At 38.0% G+C, this 22,726-nt stretch overlaps 1 protein-coding gene across 3 annotated transcripts in view; it reads right to left on the bottom strand.

Annotated features, from left to right (window-relative positions):
- The window catches only part of LOC106145772 (interleukin-31 receptor subunit alpha-like), a 32,928-nt gene that overhangs the window by 8,948 nt on the left and 1,254 nt on the right, over positions 1–22,726 (bottom strand). The window contains exons 2-13 of one of the 3 annotated variants that reach the window (XM_013368151.3): positions 21,049–21,096; positions 20,798–20,848; positions 16,820–16,931; positions 14,123–14,289; positions 12,910–13,049; positions 10,055–10,196; positions 9,811–9,893; positions 7,139–7,349; positions 5,342–5,500; positions 4,204–4,326; positions 3,470–3,622; positions 1,491–1,634 (exon numbers count right to left, since the gene is read on the bottom strand). In XM_013368151.3, coding sequence (XP_013223605.3) covers positions 1,491–1,634; positions 3,470–3,622; positions 4,204–4,326; positions 5,342–5,500; positions 7,139–7,349; positions 9,811–9,893; positions 10,055–10,196; positions 12,910–13,049; positions 14,123–14,289; positions 16,820–16,931; positions 20,798–20,848; positions 21,049–21,091 — 1,528 coding nt within the window. In that variant the 5' untranslated portion in view covers positions 21,092–21,096. The remainder of the gene's footprint in view (positions 1–1,490; positions 1,635–3,469; positions 3,623–4,203; positions 4,327–5,341; positions 5,501–7,138; positions 7,350–9,810; positions 9,894–10,054; positions 10,197–12,909; positions 13,050–14,122; positions 14,290–16,819; positions 16,932–20,797; positions 20,849–21,048; positions 21,097–22,726) is intronic. The other 2 variants (XM_065047439.1, XM_065047440.1) reach the window with 2 other exon arrangements.

Below are 22,726 nucleotides of genomic sequence, written 5' to 3'. Positions count from 1 at the left end.
TTTTTTTGAGATCTCACCTTGTCCTGATAACAATAATACAGTTTCTGTATCTGGTAGGTGCCATGCTACACCTGTTAGCCACACTAAGACAATTTTACCCATAATCAGCCATTTGTCAACTCTTGTGGCAGACCTGCATCTCCTATTGCTTACATTAGTATCTCCTTGAGATACTTCCCACCACCACCCCAGCCCCCTTAAGGAGATAAAGTGCTTGAAAGGTTAATGAAGGTTAATAAAGTGCTCAGGCAGAGAGAGCAGTGCTGCTAACACAGGAACCCCAGCAGCCTGTGATGTGACGAGTGGGTCAGGGTTGAGGTGTTCTTTACAGATAGCTAAATCAAACGTTTCAAAATAGCACCACAAAAGCATGGTCAGTACATGATTGTGTTGCAGATAATGACACACCATACCTGCAAAAAGATTGCTTACTTTTTCTTTTCCTTCCCACCCACCAATAAAAATATCTTTCATTAAAAATTGAACAGCTATTTTAATTTTGCTTTAAAAGATATTTGAACAGCTGCAAATTGCTTTGTTGCTGAAAAGCTTTTATGAAAAAGAAACCTGAAGTTCTTTTAATGGATTAAGTAACCTGTGAAATGTTGGGGAGGGGGAAAATAGTAAATGTAATGTTTAAATTCAATATAATCTCTTGAATTTTTAAAATGTTGTATTAAGTTAACCCTACATTTTTGTTATTTTTCTGAAGATTGAATCCTGCCCAAATATATGTTTAGTAGAATGAATGATATAGACTCCTCCAGAAAATCTCCAGTGGAAACACTTTAATTTCTTGTGTTGACAGGAGAAAGGATTTTGGGGAGGGGGAGGAAGATGTGGACAACCTGTTGATTTCAAGGAAGATTTTAAGTTTCTTTAACTTTTCTTTCAGCTTCACACTTGTGACCATTCAGTTATTCATGTTTATACCTCTTTCACTTAGTACGAAAAAGCTGCTGTGAGGAGAAGCCATTCGCATACTTTGGTCTCTGAATTTCACAGGTTATTTTCCTGTGGCTGATACTATCTTAGTCTGTTGTTTTTTTTTTTTTTTTTTTATTTAGAAAACCTCTTTTTTATTTTTTTTATTTTTTTATTTTTTTTAACAGTTAATAGCTCAGTGCTGTAACTGGAAACATGATTGCTCAGCATTTTGCCAACAGCAGAGGCTACTGAACTTAACTAGTCACAGGCAGCATACTTAAACTGCTGAAATCTGTGTCAGGAATCAGCAATGAATAAAGTCTTCCCTGCATGTCAGGTAATGGAATACAGGCAGAGTTGTTCTGTGGTGCATAGTTTAGGTCTAACAAAGGAAAAATTTTAAGTGTTTGCTATCAGTAACTAAGGATTAAATAATAAATTTTGTGCACAAGCACTTTATTACTCTTCGAAAAGCAGGAAAGGGTAGAGAATAATGTCATACATAGTGCATAAAGGAAGGACTGATGCTGGGTTTACACTGATGCATAGAGCTGCCACAGTACCATATTTCGGAGTGCTGAAAGGTTGTGAAAGAGTCCGAGGTCCTTCACCAGCATTAGTGAATCCTGAAATCTGCACACGGTACATGGTTTTTGCCTTCAGTCTAGTAAGATGGTAACTTGTGGTAGAAGAATTGACAGTAACAGCTGAAATGCAAGAGGGGTTGGGGGAGGAGACGATTAGATGAACTCTGATGGCTGAGTATGTCAGTGTAACTGACTGGGAAAATAGCAAAATTTCTGTGCCCTAATCCACACCTGGGGGAAGCCACGCTGTGCAGGTGTTCTTTGAATGGGTACAAGATTTCCCAAAAATATTTATGTACATTTTAAATCCACAGGTAAAAAGCATGAGCTTTTACCATACCAAGGATGTGTAGGTGGTGACTGCAGAAGGCTGTTTATACTGCAATACAGTAAAACACACCTAATGTGCTGAAGAGTGGCTTTCATTTTGGCTGTAACAGTTGGTGTAAGAGCTAGACCCTAGCACATGCTTTACTCTTGCTACAGTATTCAGCAGTTATTCACCTCAATTAATACCAGTGCTATTACTCACTGTTGAGTGGAATAAAAAAAAAAAAGGAAATGAAAAAAAAAGGGCTGCACATTGTGCTTCTCCTACTTTGAAAGGCTTTTAGCTCAACCTTTATTTTCTGATGGTGCATCGACCCTCCCCCTGGCCAGAATAATTCAATCAAGGATGCTGTAGTATGCCTTTAACAGGGCAGAAATTACTTTACAAGTTTGCCACTGTGAATATAAGATCTTTGTCGAAGTGGAAATGGTGCTGTAGCCTACAGGCTTCCTTCCCCCAAATTCTCCAATAAAACTTTTCTTCCTGCCTGGAAAACATGGCAATGGAGTACTGTGTCACTGTTGTATTGAATGATTGGGGCAGAGGCAAAAAACAAAGTTCAGTCCCGGACACTCGACTTGTGTCTCCTCTTGTGTTTTCCGATGGACAAAAGGGGTGGAACAGAGCCCCACTGAAGATGGTGCCAAACATCCTGCTAAGGCTGTGTGCTTTTACCTTTTGTTACTTTTTATGGTCCTGTAAAGGCATGGGCCAACCTGAATCCTCAAACCCTTGCTGTTCTCTTTTGTTGGGTCCTAGGTACTATTTGTCTTCCACAGCAGGTCTTTAATTTTATTTGAAAGTCAATATATGCAAAGTTAATGTATTATTACTTATGGCAAGAAGACTTTCCACTGCAGACCAGAAGAAAAATGTTTGTCAAAATAAATATTTGGAGGTTTTTTTTTTTGAAAGTCAAGTAGTTTGAGCTCACAGCCATTTATTTCAATGTATTGAAATTTCATGCTTTTTACTCAAACACAAAAGCCATCAATTTAAGAAAACGTTTCTAAAAATGAAAGTAATAAGTGTCTTTGAAAACAGGTAAGAAATACAAAGTGTATTTCCTGCTAATTGAGTTCAAGAAATAAATGTATGATTTCTTAAGTCTTATAGAAATTCTCAGAGTCAAACTTGGCTGAGTTGCAATGAAACATAAAAGTATTGTGACTGAAATCTTAATACCTCAGAGATACTGAGAGAGTAAATCCTGTTTTCAGTGTTACTAGAAAATTCTGCACTAGTCTTCGAACTGTAAGTTTTAAGAAAATATTTCATTAACAATATTTAATTTGAGACTATATCTAAAAAATCCTAGGTATTCACAGAATAATCTAGAGCAGGGGTGTCAAACGCATTTTCACTCCTACATTTATGCAGTCCTAAAATTACATTCAGCCCTTTTAAGGCAACTGCGAGGCTGATGTGGACCCCAGTGAAAATGAGTTTGACGCCCCTGATCTAAAACATTAAAACTCTCACCAGGAACTGACCCTTGAGTGCACTCAATTCCCACAGAAATATAAGTAACCCAATAGGTGCTGCAAAAGCACTGAATGGTCTGTAGGAAGCTCTTCTGTTGTGGATCTGAGCTGCTGCTCTGTTCTAAGCAATGGTGACTTACTCAGAGATTTTTTCCTCGATGAATCTGTGTAGGTGATCCTGTATCCCTGGAGAAAGCCCAAACAGTCTTTGGCAGCTATTTTGGTCCACTTCACAAATGCAGAATGTTTTGTGATATTCAGAATTGTCACATTAGCAGGACCCGTCCTAGGAACTTAGTAATTGGATAATTTCAGTTCTGCATCAATACTTACGCAATAGACATAAAGGACTGAAATCTAGCTGCTTACTATAGAGCTCCTGGTGGGATTCTAGCTGTCATAAATATAACATAAAGGGTGGAAGAGAAAGTAGAAATCCCACAGAGTGGAAAAACTTCATCTTAAGCAATAATGAAGTAGGTAGAAATTGTGACTGATTCATTACAAACACTTTTGCTCCAATAGCCACATCTGTACTCATTTCATCTTGCAATGAAGACACTACCAAATTAGGATTGGAAAGTGTGAGTTTGGCCACAGTGAAATTTGAACTACATAAAGTAGCTCTGAGACTCTCTTTCTGTTATTTTGGCGATGTCATGTGTAATAATAACATTTCTGTGGACCTGTCAGTAAAGAAAAACATTCAGGTCATACACTGCCAGGGAATAACTGCTAGGACCAAAGGCAATGCTAACTGGAGAATGCTGTTAAGTCACCTGGAAAAGAAACTTTGTATAGGATTTCTTCTATTGCTGCAGATAGGAAATGAGAAGAAATATAAGGGATGAGGTTATATAAAAGGGAGGTATACCTCCTTCAACTGAGTAAAAGTGGGTCACTCCAAAAGTCTTTTCATGCCTTGTGAAATTTTCACATTGACACACATCAGTTGCATGTACCATTATTTTGTACAACTTATATGGCTGAAAATTGTCTGGAAAACAAATAAACGTACATCAGGGTATAATGAAAAGTTATGAATTATAAAGAAGGGGAGGATAGACAATTTTATAGCTTTCCTGTGTAGTTCTTACTTTCTGAGTCTCAAAGCATAGTATAAGTTTACAGTGCTTTACGCTGAGTACAAAATACGTGCATCCTTCTTCAGTGTCTCAAGACACTTAATACAAACTATTTCAAAAACAGAACCAGATATAACACAAGTTTACTTTTAAAAGATGACAGGTCTGCTTATAGTATCCTTCTGGAAAGCCTGAGCTGCTGAAGTAGGGCACTAAAATGGCTGTAGATACCTTAGTTCAAGGACAGATATTTCCCCCTTAGCTAGCATATTTAAAACCAAGCAAAACAACTAGATGTAATGTGGCAGTGCAGATGTTGCAGAAGGACCAAGGAAATCAGTGCATTAATGTATAGAACTTGAAAGGTAAATGCTCTCTACAGAAAACCCAGTCCTGAATGGCCTTTGCAAGAGTCACTTTGATTATTTTAATCAAGATTTTTGATGACTCCCCTGTAAAGTTATCCCTGGCTGCAGCTCATCATGCCTAGCGTGGTAAGCAGAATACTGAAGTTGAGAACTTAGGCTTTGAGAAGGACAGCCATTGAGATAAATCAGTAATATAAGGGAGACTGTAGAAGAGGAGTTTATACTAGTTTACCTAGGGACAAGAGAAAGGTTTTTTTTTTTCAAAAGCCAGTAGTGTACAGGTCTGCTTGGAATGTGGGAAAGGAGATATATCATACCAGCAAGAGCAGCTTAACTGCATTTCTTGCTCAATTCTGACCAGAGGCATCCTACTGAAAACTCCGCTTTTTATGTGCCTTGGTGTTGCTAAAAGTTAGATCAGCACTGGACAAAGATAAGAGTTGCATTTATCTGGATCTTCAGTTTGTTCTTAAAAACAGGATGAAAATCCTACCCCATCAAAAAATAACCAATAAGTGAAATGGTACCCCTGTAAAGTAGATGCAGTGGTTGCTGTTACCTAACGTGAAGTTTCCAGTGGCTGTAGTTATTATTTTCATGCGCATATCCTCTTTACCAGTGCCCCAGTCAACCACAAAACATTTTGGATTGTATTCTGGAATCCAGGTGACAACTGCATCAGTTCCCTGTTTTTTGACATGGATTTGGCCAGGCAAGTCTGTGAATAAATATACCATTAGAGATCAATAAACAGGAAAGCAATTTTCTCACTTGCTTTCTCTCTTTTGCTCTTTTTTGAAGATCATTCACTAAGTTGTTATCATTGCAAGTGACCAGTATATGATAAGGTTTACACTACTGTGTCAATAACGGAAACTTAGCATCTAAGTACTTTGCAACAGTCTATAGGAGCTTCAGTGTTAACTGATATTCATGACCTTTAATTTCCCACAATCAAAAAAGGGGAAATATCTGTTCCAAGCCTTGGGAAGAGGAAGCCTGAGGCTGCTATAATAAATAACCTCCCATGAGCTGCTATTAACTGCTCTACATAGAGCAGCTACAAGATAGTGCTTACCTGGGCAAGGAGAAGAGGCTAATTATGGATTATAGCTATGTCATTTCATATACTCTGCATTTTTTGTAAGGATCTTAAACATGTTGACTTTTTTAAAGTCAGACCTGACTGAAACTAAGCAACGAGAAAAGCAACATGTCATCTTGGGGTAAGAAGTGGATGTTGTGGCAGACTAGCTGAGGAAAAGTTGTGCCTGTGAGAAGGAATTTATTTTGTGATCACACTTAAGGCAAGTGTCTTCCTGTTAATTCATGATAGATAGAGAGAACCTGCATAGAAGCACAACCAAATCTGAAACAGGTGTCTGGACAGAGCCAAGAAAAACAGTTTGAGAGGTTCAGCAAACAAGTAGCTGTCAGTCAAAAGATGGCTTGAGGCAGTAGTATGTATTTCATCAGAAGAGAGCTAAAGCAGTCAAATGTAAGGGCAAAACAAAATTGTTAAGTCTTTGCAGGCCAAAGAAGAACAAAATGATGGGAGTATGTCAGAACATCCTGGAAAACAAATTAGTTGCATCTGTCTGGAGATCAATAAGGGTACTTGCACACTTGTTTACTTGTGCATGCTTCCACTTTATTTAAAAAAAAATCTTCGGAAGACAGATTTTTCTTATATTGCAAGAACTATAGTTCAAGATTATAGCAAATGAAATTAGCTTAGAAGAAAAACATTGTTAAATAGATGTATTGTTTAACTGAAAAATGTGTATTTAGGCATCACAAAGTCTTATGTATTCATTGGAATATGACATGTACATTCTATCTATTCTTTGTCACAGGTGGCAGTAGGAGCAATACTGAAATAAAGGTTAGTAGCTGGTCTCTTAATAGTTAGTTAGCTCAAAAAACTTAGATTTAGATTTGAACATAATTCTGTGAACTTCATTTAAACTGCTGGCATCTCCTAACTTCGAGTACACTCTGTAATCCCTTTTGATAGGTATATCTGGCACATAGTTATATCTCTGGCTGGAGAATACAAGAAGTGCTAAAGAGAATGTTAAATTTCCTAGTCTGGCAGTTAACTTATATTGAAATCCATTCTTAAGAAACAATACTGACTCTCACTATGCAAAATACAAGGTGTTTCAAAAAGATATACCCAATTTGAAATGACCACTGCTTTGAAATTTGGCCCATCTTTTTGAAACACCCTGTATCAGCCTGGTAAATATTTAAGACAACGATTAACCCTATATCAAAGATTGTCAAATGCTAGCCTAGAGATGGCTCATAAAACTTCTTCATGGCTCTAATAAGCAAATTAAAAGGTAAGTACCTCTTGCATAGAAATCTGGAACAACATAGATGGCTTGTGGAGACTCTCCTGCTTTGTTATAGGCGGAAATATTAACTGTGTAATAAGCCATGGAGAGATTCAGAAGAACTTTTCTGTCCTTTAGAAAGAGGCGATTTGGTGAATCCCTGCAACTGTTGGGTGTTCTTTCCACGTTAATGTAATATCCAAGGATGTTCTCACTTTGTGTTACCTAGAGGAAAAAGATTATTATTCTATAAATGTTATTATGTCCTGTGCAGAAAATCAAGAGGAATTAAATTGTATAAACAAAATGTCACCTTTAATGATGGGGACAAAGTCCTACTGTTTTAATTAGGTCATTACAAATCAATGAAGCAAAGCATTTCCTTAAAATTAAGAGCATGCTTAAATGGAGAGGATTTAAGCACAGGATTAAGAGTTTTGCTTAATTGGGATCTTAGTTATGTGTATCCAATTAGTAATAACAGCAGTGAAGCAGCTGTAACATTCTCTGCATTTCATTGGAACATACCCCTCATAATTAGGAACTTGAAAGTTAATGAGAGGTGTTTAATTGCAATTTATGCCTCTGGGAATCTTCATCTACTAGGCTTTGTTAGGCATCTGGTCTCTTTGAGGATAAATACTAGTAATTATATGACAACTTTGGAATATGTTATATATCTATTGGTACAAACTTTTAGGTGATGATGGTTCTCTTGTTATTTTACTATACTAATCTTCATGAGAGATTGGAAAATGAGTGCACAAAAATTGAAATTACTGCAATCTAGATAAAAGTTGAACTGAATACACGAAGGCTTGTGAATTCTGGAAGGATTACTTCTAATCTCAAGCTTATTATCAAGCTATTTCTTGGCACAAAATAATAGTGTGAAGATACCAAAAAGCCGGGCGATTAGGTTATCTTAATGAAAAAATGCATAATTTTGGAGTAACATAGACAGGATGACATTCCGTAATTTAAAAGGTAGAGATACATGTTGACAGGAATTTCTGGTGAAGCTGGAAGCTCTTAAAATGGAAACATATTTTTCTTGAGATAGGAAGACAAGAATTGGTGCCATCATTTGAAGCCTTGGTAAAGCTACTGGGGAAAGAGTGTTATGGATCTCACAACAGGCTTTGAAACAGGAAAGATTTCTGTGTAGGAGAAATTATTCCTAAGATATGTGAAGTATGAGGTCTGTCACACAAGAATAAACTGGTAGAATTTAACTTCCTTAGCTCAGCAAAATGTGGCTGGAAAAGGCTGGCAGTGCTCTATCCTGTGCAGTCCCGCAGGTGGTCCTGTGTTATTTGCAGCCATGAAAACAACACGTGCTGCCTGGTTGGGTGTTCAGAGCCAAAGCCAGCTAACCTTTGCCTGTTGATCTGAACCATATAGAGGTTACTCACTGAACATTAGCAAAATTAGAGGAGCTGTGGCCACCCTCTAACATTTTCAAGCTTTTTTCCTTGCTTCAGAACAGCTTAAGCATGGCAGCAGAGCTGAAGATTTTTTTTTCTCTATATTTGACAGTTATTGAGTCCACGCCTTCCCTCTGCCTCTTTGATGTTGAAAACACCTGGACTTGAACCTTAGATTAGTGTGTTATCTTGAATGAAGGTCCTGGCCCTGATACTAAATTTAGTATTACTTTTTTTGAACTAAAGCATTTAGATGGAAAAGAATTTCTTCTCTTGGCATTTAAATTGGCATGTACAGCCTCTTGCTTTATCACAAAATGAATCATGTTCTATGCAGTTTTGCCTACTTCTCAGGAGATAAGGGAGAAAGGGGATTTCTCATCCTTATCAGGAGATGAGGTGTCTATTTCCTCTGCTGTCTTTTCTTTCCCTTAACAAAAGTGCAAGAGGTAACTACAAAACTTTCCACATTAAATCTTTCAAAACTCTGCCAGTCTCTGTCCTTTCTGCTAGGGATGTCCCCTATTGGAAACTTCTTGAAGTTTGCAGACACTCTTTCTCTCAGAATGTAGATAGAATGTTAATTAGTTTCCAGGCAAACACATATAGTAACACCTTCCTCGTTGCAATTGCATGTAGGCCCCTCAACTAAACCTTCAGGACTGTCAGCTGTCCATTTCTTACCAAGAAAACTTCATCTGGTAAAACTGCCTGATCTGCTGTAGTCAGTCAGTTGGCAACAACTCCTGCTGTACAAGAGGAGATGCATCTGATGTGTAGGTTTGAACTTAAAATGTAATTATGGGAACTATGGAGCCAGATGCTGTTCTTGTAAGCCAGAGGCTCTTTTGCCGTCCTGATTAAAATGTGTTTGAACTTCTGAATTAGTATATTTGTAGATTTGCCAAGCCTTTGGTGTCTCAAGAATATGAATACCCTCTAGGAACACAAGAAACACAAGGTGTGTCACTTACATGTGCTAAAGACTTATGAAGATTTTTCAAAGAAAGCCTAATTCTGAGTGACAAACTTGAGGCACACCAATTTTTAATGCAAGCTGGAAATAATATTTATTCTAGTGAATGGTTCTGAGCTTGGAGATCACTGTTTTAATAATTTAAATGTTAGTGTAGTTTTCCCTGGCCAATTTCTAGCACCTAAAACACCACCATGCAAATGCAGTAAATCCTGAAGCAAGTGCATACAATGTAGTCTCAATACAATGAGAAAGTCTATTTTCCTCTATGAATTAACATTACCTCCCACTTCAGAAGAACACTTCTTCTGCCTGGAGAGATTTCTGTAGTTGCATTATATGATATTCTTGGCTTGTTCATGAGTTCTGGTAAACATGGAAAAAGATGGAGACATGTGCTTGTAGTAATCAGTTTGATCTTCATATTTTCAACAGTATCTGACAATGCTATTTCATGTGATAGAAGACTTGAAAAGGCTTTTACATTCACGCTTATTCCCAGTAGGACAAAACTGTATTTCACTTACTGTGAGGGACCAAAATCTCTTTACTCCAAATGCAAACACAGTGGAGACCATCCTTGGCTATGCATCTGAGCTGAACAATGTATGAAGACGTAGCGTTTACATTCAAAATGGTGACATTGACAGCATTGCTTTCTACAGGCACCTAAAACCAAATTATGATTAATTTATGTGGCAGCAATAAAACATAATCTTATATTGACAATTTTCTCAGCCAAGGGCCAGTGTTCCGACTGCAGCTGAAAGCAGGGATTACTACAATCAAAGAGGAATTACTACACATTTTACCCAAAACCTTTTGATACTTTCAAGGCAATACCCTCTTTTCCAGGAACTCCTTTTGCTCAATCAGGGCATGTAACCATTAGTTTAGGTTTAAATATTGCTTTTAAAATCAATTAGGGATTGTATATACTTGTTTGCTGACCTAACTCTAAGCCTTGTTGGCATTCTCAAGAACAAGATATAAAGGTTATATTTATTTATTTATTTATTTATTTATTAAATCCCCTTGTTCTAAATGCTGCAATGTCTAAATAGGTTGGTGTGACTGATGTGGTGAGGAGCATGGCTATACTGAATGTGCAGCTCGCTATGCCTCAGCACCACAGAAGTAATGTGCGTCTGCAGCTGATGATGGCACTGGAGCTCCAGTGACTGTACAGGGAATGTAGATGGTCTTGAAGTAAAGACACCACCTGTGTATATGGAAATCCTTGAGCTGAAAACTGCAGGAGAAAATATGATAGAAAACTGCTGCTATATGCTTGAGCTATTTTACATTTCCCTAGACATCGAATGGTTGCTGCTATCAGAGCACAGAGCACCCTGCTTTAAATAGACCTTTAGTCTGATTAGTTCTAGGTGTTACAATGGTTTTGGTAGCAGTGCTGTTACAGATTGAATATTTGTTTTATCATTTGCCTACTGTGAAGTTTGTTTTCTTAATTATATTTATTTTATAAAAAAACACAAAACCAAAACCACACATACATAGAAACAAAAAAAAAAAGAGCAAAAAAACCCCACAAATAAAACCAACAACAGCCCACCCAAATCCCCCACTATTAGGTGACCAGTTCTTCTCTGGTTTTCTGCAGTGCTTCTTTTTTATTTTTTTTCTTTTTTTTTTTTTTAATTAAAGTAATTAATTTTATGTACTTTTGCTAATAAAGCTAGCTTGGTCACAAAAAAAATGCACAACACACAATACTACAGAAAAACAGAATCTCCTACAGAACAAGAGGGAAGTGGAATGGATTTAAGATCCAAGCATTACATTACATATTGCATGTACATTAATCCTACTCTTGAGAATCGCTACTTCTCAGCTAGCTTTATGTATTCTCTGAGCTTGTATGCCCACACTCACCTTTTCCCTCCAGTCCCATCTGTAAATGCAGCCTACATTCATGTGTTTAGGAAGAGTTTACAGCCTAAATTCACAGGACCAGCTGATACATGGGGGATAATGAATATTCATGAGCTGTAATCTTTCAGTAGTGGTCATTCTCATCACCTAGCATGTCTGTCTCTACCAGTCCCTCACATTACTAACTTAAATCTCCTGTCTTCTCTGTCTCCAGAATCTGTGGGACATGCATCTTTACTATTCTTAGGTCTCTGCTCTTCCATGTGCTGTGTATCAGACTGTCTGCACGTGATTATCAATTTGTTGCACTTCTGGGTGGAGAATGCTTGGGTATCTGGTTGTCCTAGAATGTTCTGAGACTTGCATGTCAATGAACGAGGTGTCCCTTTCAAGACTTGCAAGTTCTTTGTAATGAGGTGAAACCTTTCTTACATGGGCCTCTCATGGCACTCCCAAACTGGCTAAATAACGTGGCAGACAGCTACAAGAGAAATGGAAAAAGTATTATAGCTCTTCTGAAACAAAGGATAGAACATGGGAGATTCTGGTGGTACAGAAGAGGTGAAAAGACTTCTGAGAGAGTAGAGATGGCCAAGAAGTAGCAACAGTTGCTTTTCAGACTGTTTTCTTCTTGGGATTCACATATTCTCCACCCAATTACAGAAAACAGCTTGAAAAATGAACAATTTCAGGGACTCTTTGTTACAAATCATGCATATGTGCATACTAGGTGGTGAAGCCTTTGCATGATATACCAGATGACAAGGCACAGGATGAGCAACCATTGCTGCTGTATGCAGTTCCTACTGAAATTATGACTGTTTTTCCACCTCTTTCTTAGTCCCTCTAGTTCTAGATACTGTCCTCTTGCTGCACATTATTCTCACTGTAGCACATCCTAAAATGCTTCTGGAAGTGATCCTGTATCACAGAGAAATTATTTCCCTTCTTGTCAAAGATGGAAATCTGGCAAACTGATGCAAAAAACCCCAAGTGTGCAAGGTATGAATTGTTACATTAAAAATCACAGCAACCTGATCCCTAGTCAGTTTGAAAAATTAATGATACTAGCAAAAAGGTAATATGGCCTATCACTTAAAGTGCCTTTGAGTTTATATGAGTTAATCATGCTTTGAGTTTATATGGTATTTCTGATATCCTCTTCAGCTTTCGTATCACTGATTGTTGTCATGTCTCATCGAGGGGCTAATGAACCAGCTGACATACTATTCTGTTTTTTTTTTTTTTTTTGGTATAAAACTATTAATCATTCTTTCCCAAACAGCTTAGGATCTGTCAGAACAAAACTAAGAGACCTTTGTGAGATTTACCTACAAATTTTTTGCGTGCTGTGCCTCCTTGCTGTCCGTGTTGCGTATGCTCTACAGTAGCATCCTGCTGACGTCCTGCTGTACGTGCTGTGTACTGCTGAGCTGATGGCAAGGCAACTCACGTTCTCAAGTGATTGTCATCTGGAAGTACTTACCAGTGTCCACCGAGTGGATTCTGTAAATGCCTCTCTGTATCTCAGCTCATATGGTGTAGGAGTTGCAGGCAGGGCCCAGTCTATTATCAATCGGTTTGTAATCTGATAAGCATTTATGTTAGATGCTGTCAAGCACTTCCCTAAAATGGGGAATATGCAGCTGTTATAAATGCATAAGAAGCAGGAAAGCTTTGGTAATTGTGACTGTCAGGTGCAGTTTATAAAAAATACAAGACTTGGCAGAGAATACTGAACACAGAAAGACTTTAAAAAGACTGGAAACAAATAATTACTAAATCCTTATGGTATCAACAAAATAGTGTTGTTCCTCTTGCCTTTCTTTTGTGAATGCTTCTACTGATTTCAGGAAAACCCTTTTTCTAAGCAGGTGCTACTCTGAATGAGTCTGAAAGGCAAAATCAGAATGTCAAGAGTACCTATGATCGTGAATTGTATAAAAATTTCCAGAACATTTTCCAATTTCAGTAACTGTGTTTAACTATATAAGTGCAGATACATTTTTACCTTTCCCTCCAATAAACACAAGGTGGTCAAAAGCCTCCAGAGGAGGTTGTAGTGATAATTTGGATTGTACTGGCAGTTCCCCCCAGCAGTGAGAAACACAGTTTTTTCTCGGGTTATGATTACTCTGAGAGGTGGAAGTTTTGGGAAGCTCTTAAAGTTATCCCAGTGACCAGATACTGTCTTTAAATAAACAGCTACAGGCCACAGTTAATAAGATTTCTTTTTTTCATATTTCCTCTGCAGTACTGTGTAGTGGGTAAGTGGCCTTTGAAAAGAACTGAACTTTGAATTTTCTCAAGATGCTAATGCTCTATAACAAGGATTACTTACATGCATGGAATTGAGTCAACCTGCTCTTTGTAAACCAATAAAGAAACCACCAAAGAGTACACAAGAAGCTGGTTAAATACTATAGAGAAGTATCACTATATATTTTTTCTGGATATGACTATTTTATAGTCTAGCAAATTATTTAAAGTAAAACCCTTCTTCCATAAAAGATGATAGAATTCTGCTACTGACTTCAGTACAGATTTCATCCAAGGAAACAAACTGCAGTGTAGCTCTCTCAGTCAACAAAAATAACAACTGTATATTGGGAGTTAAAAGTTTGGAAATAATCCTTAAGAAAACGCTACCACTACTTCAGCTGGTCACCACAGTAACACAACTTGAGAAGACACTGTACCTGCTTTGCTTGGTGTAACTGAGATGTTCTTCCCTTTCACACAACTGCCATGGGGGTAATTCACTACTATCCAAATAGATGCAGATCGCTTCATGTAAAGATTTTTGCGTTCTATCGTGATGTAAGACGATGATGTGTTTTGCTGAAAAAGTTTTGGAATTCTGTCCCTTTGGAGAAAAGGAGGCACAATAAAACGCAAACACTTTATTGGATTATAGTTACTCTTAGCATCATTAGAGCAATTAGCAGTTTTCCAGGTACCTATACGCAAAATTCAGCATATTGGAATCTTGAAGATGAGGCCTGAGCAACTTGAAACAAAGTGTAATTCCAGTATGCTGGAAACTAACGAATTTAAACATGCAAATCCTTCTTGCATGGTGGAGAACAGTTAAATTCCATGAACTTGTAAGGCACAGCATGATACAAGACAGAATCCATATGGCCTTCTTTCATATCTACAGTAAGATATAAGAGTGTTTAGAAGGTATAAAATTAAATTAGAAATTACTTCATAAACTCTACTTGTCACCTACCATAGCGGGACCTAAATTTCTTTTGAACAGCAAAATTTCCCAGTTACCTGAATCTACATTACCACAAAGGTATGAAAAACCTCTTACAAGTGATATGCCTGTCTTCTGACTTTTGTTCCTGCAAACCATCAGAGTTTGGCAAAGATATTTAAATGCCAACTGAGTCCTCAGCCTTGTAGACTTCACTTGGTATATCCAATGCACAAAGAACAGAAAGTACAAGAGGTTTAAGGCCTTACATAGGAGGCTGCTCCTGTTTTGCCTAGGGTTTTTTTCCCCTTATCTCTCTCATTTAGTCTCTGTGACACATAGGACAGATTGTTTTTTTCAAGGTTAAAGCTGAGCCAGTTTAATGTTCTTAAAGAAATGGGCTGGCATACTAACTGCCTGCCTACATAATTCAAGCATTAAATGTGCTGATCATGATACAATATTTAATAACTGAACAAAGCCACTTGAAGGTTCCCCTGCCTTCTGCTTCAGACTAGTTGTGAATCAGCCATCAATATTTCAAAGCATGATTTTGAATGCTTGGTTGGAACTTCTCTGTGGGAGTGTTTTTCTTTAATCCTTTTCTTCCTGACAACTAAATCATAAAGAGCAAGGATAAGGAACAATTTCAATGTCAAACTGCTGTTACTCGCAGGAAGTGGTGTTGTCCTTATCTAGATGAGCAAAAAGCCTTTTCAAACTTTTGTTTTCCTTATAACCCAATTAAAAAAAAGGAGAAAGGAAGTTTTTTCTTGAAGACCACTAGGTTGAAGCCTAGAAGACTAAGGTTCAAGTCCTGGCTCTGGCTTGAGAAAATCAACATCTCTGTGAGGCAATTGCCTCCCTCCTGCCCCACCCACCTATTCTTTCACTCTTTTTTCCCTGCCTTCTCTGTTCAAAACATCAACCCTGCAGCCTAGAAACAGCACAGTCTAATTTTGGCTGAGGACTGTAAGAGCCACTAGCTTAAAAATACTTCAGCTGATAGCATCTCTACAGAAGCAGAGCCATTTCACACGTGCTTCTCTCCTTCCAAGAAATTTGTGCTCCTGGAAGACATAAGAGGCAAGACAGCAAATGCAGTGGGGTTTAGTGCTTATTGCAAGTCAACATCTGCTGCTAACTCCATTGGGGAAACATTGAAGGTGATGAGGGGAATAACCTCAGCCTTGAGGAGGTTGCTTTGCTCCTCTGCAATGTGCAGAAGATCACCCTGGGGAATTTCCCAGTGTAGTGACATTTCCTTAGCTTCAGAAGATGCTCCTAACTACAGATATTTTTTAATTCAGAGTGGTGGGTTATGTGGCAAAATAATCAGTAGTGAGTACCAGAATTCACCAAAGCCATACAGTGTTGTGTCTACCCCATGATACAGTCTCGCAGTAAAGATCACATCTTCTCATCTCACTTCTCTCTTTCTAAACATAGCCTTAACTTCATGGGAGATCACAAATATGTAGCTATAAAATGCGGAAAATCCATTTTGTAATGCAGGTACTGAGACAGAAAGCTGCCTTTTTTTAACAAACCCATGGGCAGCTGTTGATTAATCTACCTATCAACATTTTACCTGGCTTCTTAGTTTTAGCTTTTTCAAAAATGCATAACTGAAGACACACATATTTTAAGATAATTGGTTTAAAATTAACCCTGCAAATTCTGTACATCTATTAAACTAACACCTGATAATCAGAATTGCAAGAAAATACTTAAAAATCTGTTTTTCTTATGTGACACATCTGACATCGCCTTGGATACAAGGTGTAACATAATTTATAATGTATAACAAAAACCAGCTTAATGCCTGTTGTTTTTTTCTGTGTCTTTTTGTTTATGGGAGGTTTTTTTGTTTGTTTTGTTTTTACTTTGAATACATTATAATTGATTACTCAGTGGAAGTCAATAGATGCAAACAAACATAATTGATTAAGTTGGTCTTTGGCAACAGCATTTCAAACAGTGTGTTGGAGGTACAGAAGGACATACAATGACTCTTACTGAGCTCTTACCAAACCAACAGGTAATGGTGAGATGTGAAGAAAGATTTTGACCAGTATTGTGTAACAACCTACAATGTGATTTAATACATTGGAGCAAAACTCTGGCAGGTAAGAATCATGCCAAAAAGCAATGACAGCTTTTGATTTTCTGAAAAGATTTTTAGACTTACCATTTTAAGAATACAGTATAATTAATGGTATTCGGAGCACTGGGTAGTGGCAGCCAGATACAGGTTAGATCCTCACTTAATTCTTTGTAGCATACCAGTTCGCTGTCCCAGTCTGCAAAAACAAAACATGTGGACTGGAAAAGACCCATTGCAGACAATTGTTTACTATTAAAATATGTGAGGTGACTATGAGAAGCAAAACCAAATACAAAACAGGCCAGACCTTTTTGTGCAACAAAATACAAACTAGCTGCATAAGTCCTTAGCCACATTTACTCTTAGGGCAAGCAGTTCACTGATGTTTAGAACAAGGGATGGTGACATTTAGAAAGATTAAACCTTATCAGTCTAATGTTTCCAGGTAAAACCTAGTTTTCTTAAAGTAGATAGGGTTAACTCTTCCTGTACTTTCTGATGCCATTATCAACGGTTATGTACCCAACAGCATAATGCTGGAATGCTTGCTATGGCATTTCCTACAGCTCTGGTATCGCTACACCTTTGAACGGTGTTTCTCTGTCAAAATAGTGATATCTTGCTTGCTGCTTACCTCTGAAAGTTTTGTTGTTGTTGTTTGTTTGTTTTTTTAATAGGGGGTTTTTGTTTGGGTTGGTTTGTTGTTTTGTTTTGTTTTGTTTTTGGGGGTGGGGGTATGTTTGTTTTCTTTTCCAATTGTGAATGAAATATCTGTTCTACTATTGGCACTGAAACTGCAGAAACAAACTGCATATACCTAAGAAAGCATTATTAGCTTTTGACCCTCTGCTTTAAGGAGAGTTATTGCAAGATAATCTCCTTAAACCAGAAGAAAAAGTTACTGTGAATCTCTGCCCTAAGAGACCTTAGATTATACCTCCCAGCTCTGCTCCAGTTTCACACAGTTCCCATCTGACAGACACTGCTTTCCTCGCCACTGTTTCTGGAAGCACTCAGTTGTCCCCTGAAACCTGCATAAAGCATTGGCTTCTGGTGGGTTACTCTGGGTCTGGGGAGAAAGCCTCTTCCCTGGAGAACCCGGAGCATCTGCCTTGCATGGGAGGCAGGCACTGTTCACCCACGGCATTATCAACTGGACTTGGCAACAGCTCTGCCAGGAGCAGCTTGTTGATTGTTAAGCAAAAATATATAGACATTTCTGAAAGTATAGGCCAGAACTGACCACACTCACCCTTGTGAAAAATTTTGGAAATTAATGCCATGCAATTAACTTGGGAGAAAAAAGTGAGAAAGGGGCTGCATTTTAGTGAGTAACACCAAGTAACACTGTGATGATTCTGTTATTTCCAACTGGCAAGAATTATAGTGGAGCTTCTTGCAAAGCATTATACACTGCAGCATGGGACTAATTATCAACAGCAGAACCAATTGACTAGACTCCAGAATTACTCCAATACCATCAGTCACCTCTATCTGAGGTTCAGAATAGTATACTATTCCTGGAAAGAAACCATATGCCACTTCTATTATCAGCTTCATAAAGACTACGTTATAAAGCAGGAGAGCATAAGTTTATGCACAAAATGACTTGTACTTAATTTTTTGAAAGAAAAATATGAGGCTTTTTTTTGCAATTGAATATATATATTTTTCAGCTGAAGAGAAATTGAAGTCTGTTAGCATTCTTAAAGGAACTTGGTTTTAGTCTCTAGCAGTTAAGATTATTTCAGTATTTCAAAAATCTCTTATCAGAAACAGTAGTGATAAAATATGACTGTTCTCCTTTTGCTTTCTATCTTACTGTCTGAACTACTAGTTCAGAAGAATCAGCCATGATGTCTCAAAGTACCACCCACACTTTTAAAAAAAAGACCCAGAAATATTTTTTTTCTCTTCAGAAAAGTAGATAAGGATCTCAAGAGGTATAGAAAAATAAAGGTGACAAAAATGCGTTTTCCTCATGAGTAGAGTCACACATTATTTACATCTATTAGGTTCAATAATTGCCAACAGGCCCATTAGTCTTAATTAAGAATGTTTTGCTATTTGATAAGCAAATATGAATACCTCTGGAGTTTGTGTTACAGCATGGTTATGGTATGTCATAACCTTAGTTATGAGAGAAAAGATCAGTCTTTCTCTTTGCCTCATACAGACCTGTTCCTTCCTACAACCTGAGTTACGGAGTATCTTTGGTATTCTTTTAATCACTCAGATGATAGCTGTATATTTAACTTACAAGTTGATTTGGACCAAAAAGTGTGTCAGGTGAGTGTAGCTTGGACTTTAATACCCTCACTCTATGACACTTACTTGCTACTTCTAAAAGAAATGTGCTTTTGTAATAAAGTTATGCTGTATCAGCGTGTGCAGCTTCCTTTTAGGAAGGCGGAGCTCAAGTCTTCCTTGTTTCTGCAGCAACATGAACAACTACTGAATTATTTGCTTTCCTAGTCTGACCACCAAACCAAATCTTGGCCACCTCATCCACGAACGTGGTGTTCTAACAACCATAGAAAGCAGCAGCTGCTTTCATATTACTCTTTTACTCTGAATTAAGCCTTTCATTTACTTGGTATTTCTGGTTTTTGCTGGTGTTGTTTTAAAGAAACACCTGAAAAAAAAACCTTTTTGGAACTGCTGTAACAATTCATGTCAATACATTTGTGACATACTGCTTCTGAAACTATTTGAAATAACAGTTCTGCAGAGAGTGATGAGAAGGAAATATTTTCACTCTTCTACCAAATTTCTACCAACTTCTTCCCCAAATAATTTCTACTAACTGAGGTCCAAGTGGTGACCACAGTGTTGCAGACTTGTCTCTGCTTACATAACAGGGAGTTGTATTGTTCCTTATGATCTCAGTGTTACAAAAAACCTCTGGATTTCTCTGTTAGATGATGGTATTCAAACAGACAAAGAAAAAATAGTAGATTTTATGTGTGGAAATAGTGTATTAGCTCAGCTAACACCCTAAAGCATCACCCTGCTGCCAATATGCTCAGCTGCCAATATACTGAAGTGCTATGTTGCTTTTTCTAGATGAACATACTGAATGTTGCACACTTTTTTTCCAGTTTTCTTGTTTGTGGGTATTGGTTTCCACAGTCGCATTCAAGTTTGTCCTTGTGTTTTGCTGTTGTGTTTTTGTTGTTGTTGGTGGTTTTGTGTATTTTTGTTTTGTTTTGGTGTTTTGTGTGTGTGTGTTTGTTTGGGTTTTTTCTGTGTTGCTTACCATCAAAGAACAAGCTTATTATTAGTTCTTCCCAGCCCTAAATAGTACTAGCCCTAAACAGCCCTAATAGCACTAGTGCCGTACTAGTTCTGTACCATGTCTGTGCTTCAAGGGCTACACAAAGAAGGAAAAAAAATTTCCCCATTCTAAATACACCACAATCCACTTTCTTCTTCTTAAATAAAAAAAGAAAAGAAAAAAGCAGCTTGATTTTTTCACTCTAGAACTTTTTGTTTTTTCTGGTGTTCTCAGTAATGCTTTAGTTGAATTTAGTCTGATTAGCTAATAGCAAGGACTAGCAAATTATTTGTGGCTCATCTCAGAAGAATATAGTCCTCCTGATAATATCTTGTCCAGTGCCACATTATTCTCAAAAACCTTGCTCTTTGGTGCGTCTCTGTACAAGTAGGATATTTCTGCCTACAAGAAGTTCAGCATGAAGTAAGTACACCAGATGACCACCAGCTGCTGTGTAATGACCTCTATTGAAATGCGTTGGACTGATCGTTTTTGCGATTAGCAGTAATTAATCAGTTAAACGTAGAGTTAATTGTCACGCATAAACACGACACACTCTAGAACCTTTCCAAATCACGGCCATTTGTGCAGATGCTGCTTCAAGGGAAGGGCGCACGGGCGGTGGGCGGGGCCGGGGCGGTGGGCGGGGCGGCGAGGGCCAGTGGGCGGGGCCGGGGCAGTGGCGGGGTCGGGGGGCTGTGGGCTCGCTGCAGCCGGCGGGTTCCTGCAGGGGCGTCGGTGTCCTCAGCTGTTGAGTAAGGGTGAGGGGAGAAATATTTACCCACCTGGCAGCTGCCGGCAAAATGGAAAATCGCGGTTTATGCGGTTGCAGGAATCTGGGGAATTAAAAATAAAAAGAAGGGAATCGTTTAACAAGACAATTGTGAAAGGAATAGGAAAATCCTGCTACTGGTTGTTGTTTCTCCTATTCGCAGAATTTAATTTCGTTGTGATTTTGGTAATTCAGCCTTGTCTTTAGGAGTTTTTTAAAATTCTTTATAAATAGTTGTAAGTTATGCAGCAAATGAAAACTCACCAGTTGCAAATAAAAAGATAGCTGCCAGCAGGGGGTTCTTCATTGTCTCTGTAAAGAGGCATAATGATTACAATCAACATCACACTGTCTTCAGTCTATTTTTCACACTTCCTCTTCAAACTTCCTTTTCATTCCACTACCTATACTGTTACTGGCTGAACACAAGTAAGAAGCTTATTAACGACAGTGTGAGAAACACTAGGGCTTCTAGTTGTTAATTGTACCTGTGGAATTCTAACAACTTTTGCACAAAACAGGAACTTTCTCCCTTGGGATTTGTAAGAAGTCACAGTGAGATTCTTAACCCTGTCCGAGGTATTAGCAGTGCAAGCTGAATTAAACTCATATAGGTACTTCAAACTCCTTTGAAAATCCTAGCCTAGGTGTCAATGTGAATTAGAGATATTGATATAAAGAAAAAGTCAAGGTCTTTGACTTTAATATGAATGCTTGGATACTGTAGTAGCAGTAACAGGAGAAGACTCTGCCTATCTTCGCTTTCTGATTTCTTTCCCCATTCAAAGTAACATTACCACTGGAAAGATTCTGTATCTACATTGTTGGTAGTAACACTGGGAGCCACAATGTAGTAAAAAATCACTACAGCTGTAAATCAGATGTGACTGTAAACTCTACATCCATTAAGTCTGGTCAGAGAACATTTGAAATAACTCCAGGCACAGAAGCCAGCAGAGCCACCACAGCTGGAGCTGCTTAAACAGCAAAGGGAGATTTTCAGAAAATTTTTCTACTGTGGGAAATTTCCCTTCTTGCCTTAGAGAGCTGCAATCAGAGGCTGGATTCAGACTTACTTGGTGATAGGCAAATTATTAACTTATCTTGGCAACCATGTCATATTTCGGAGTGAGTACTGACTAGCAAGAAAAAAAAAAAAAGTTTAAAATGAATCATTTTCTTAAAGAGAGTTACGGGTATGCTTCTGAGCCTGGCCTGCAGTAGGAGTGGGTGACTAATGCACCACCTATATCTTATCAGATTCTCTGTAAGGGCACAGCCATGAAGTATGAGTGAACAGGGAATTCTACTGAGTGTTATAGGGGGTTTCCTAGTGATGAAATCATCTGGGCTTGGGAGTAAACTCCAAAATGCTGAAGTGTGGTGGATACAGTGTGTGCCTGCAGGTTCAAAACCCCTCTTAACTGTGTGACCCCAAAATCAGCCATGACAATGCTTCCCACAAAGAACAGCCAAGAGGATGGTGCTAATTTATGAGCAGTAAGGAAAAAAACAGGAAAAGAGAAAATGCAGATCATATGTAAGAAAGATTTAGGCAGTGGGTGTTGAAGAGTTGGAGACTCAGAGTAGCATAGAAATCAAGAGATGGAGAAAACTATACAAACTATATGTGTTGGTTTGACATGGTCAGGATAATCACATTTAAAATAGCCTAACCCAAATAAAAAACATGTAAGTAACTCAATGCAAGAGCAGGAAACTGGATTCAGCATCCACAGAATTAGGACAGAGCATAACGGAGAGGAGCAAATCCAGTTACACAAGTCCTCTATGCTGGAGCTTTAGGTCTTAAGGTGAATGTTAGCGTCTTTTAAAGAAAAAAGCCAATTGTAGCAAGTACAGAAAATACATTGCCAATCAAAATAGCAGAGGAGATAGAATCTCAAAAACTAGACTTTGTCATAGAAGTAAGAACTCATTT

This window comes from Columba livia, chromosome Z (genome assembly GCF_036013475.1).
Source record: "Columba livia isolate bColLiv1 breed racing homer chromosome Z, bColLiv1.pat.W.v2, whole genome shotgun sequence".
In the NCBI taxonomy this organism is placed as follows: Eukaryota; Metazoa; Chordata; class Aves; order Columbiformes; family Columbidae; genus Columba; species Columba livia.
This window is presented reverse-complemented; position numbering and strand designations above follow the sequence as displayed.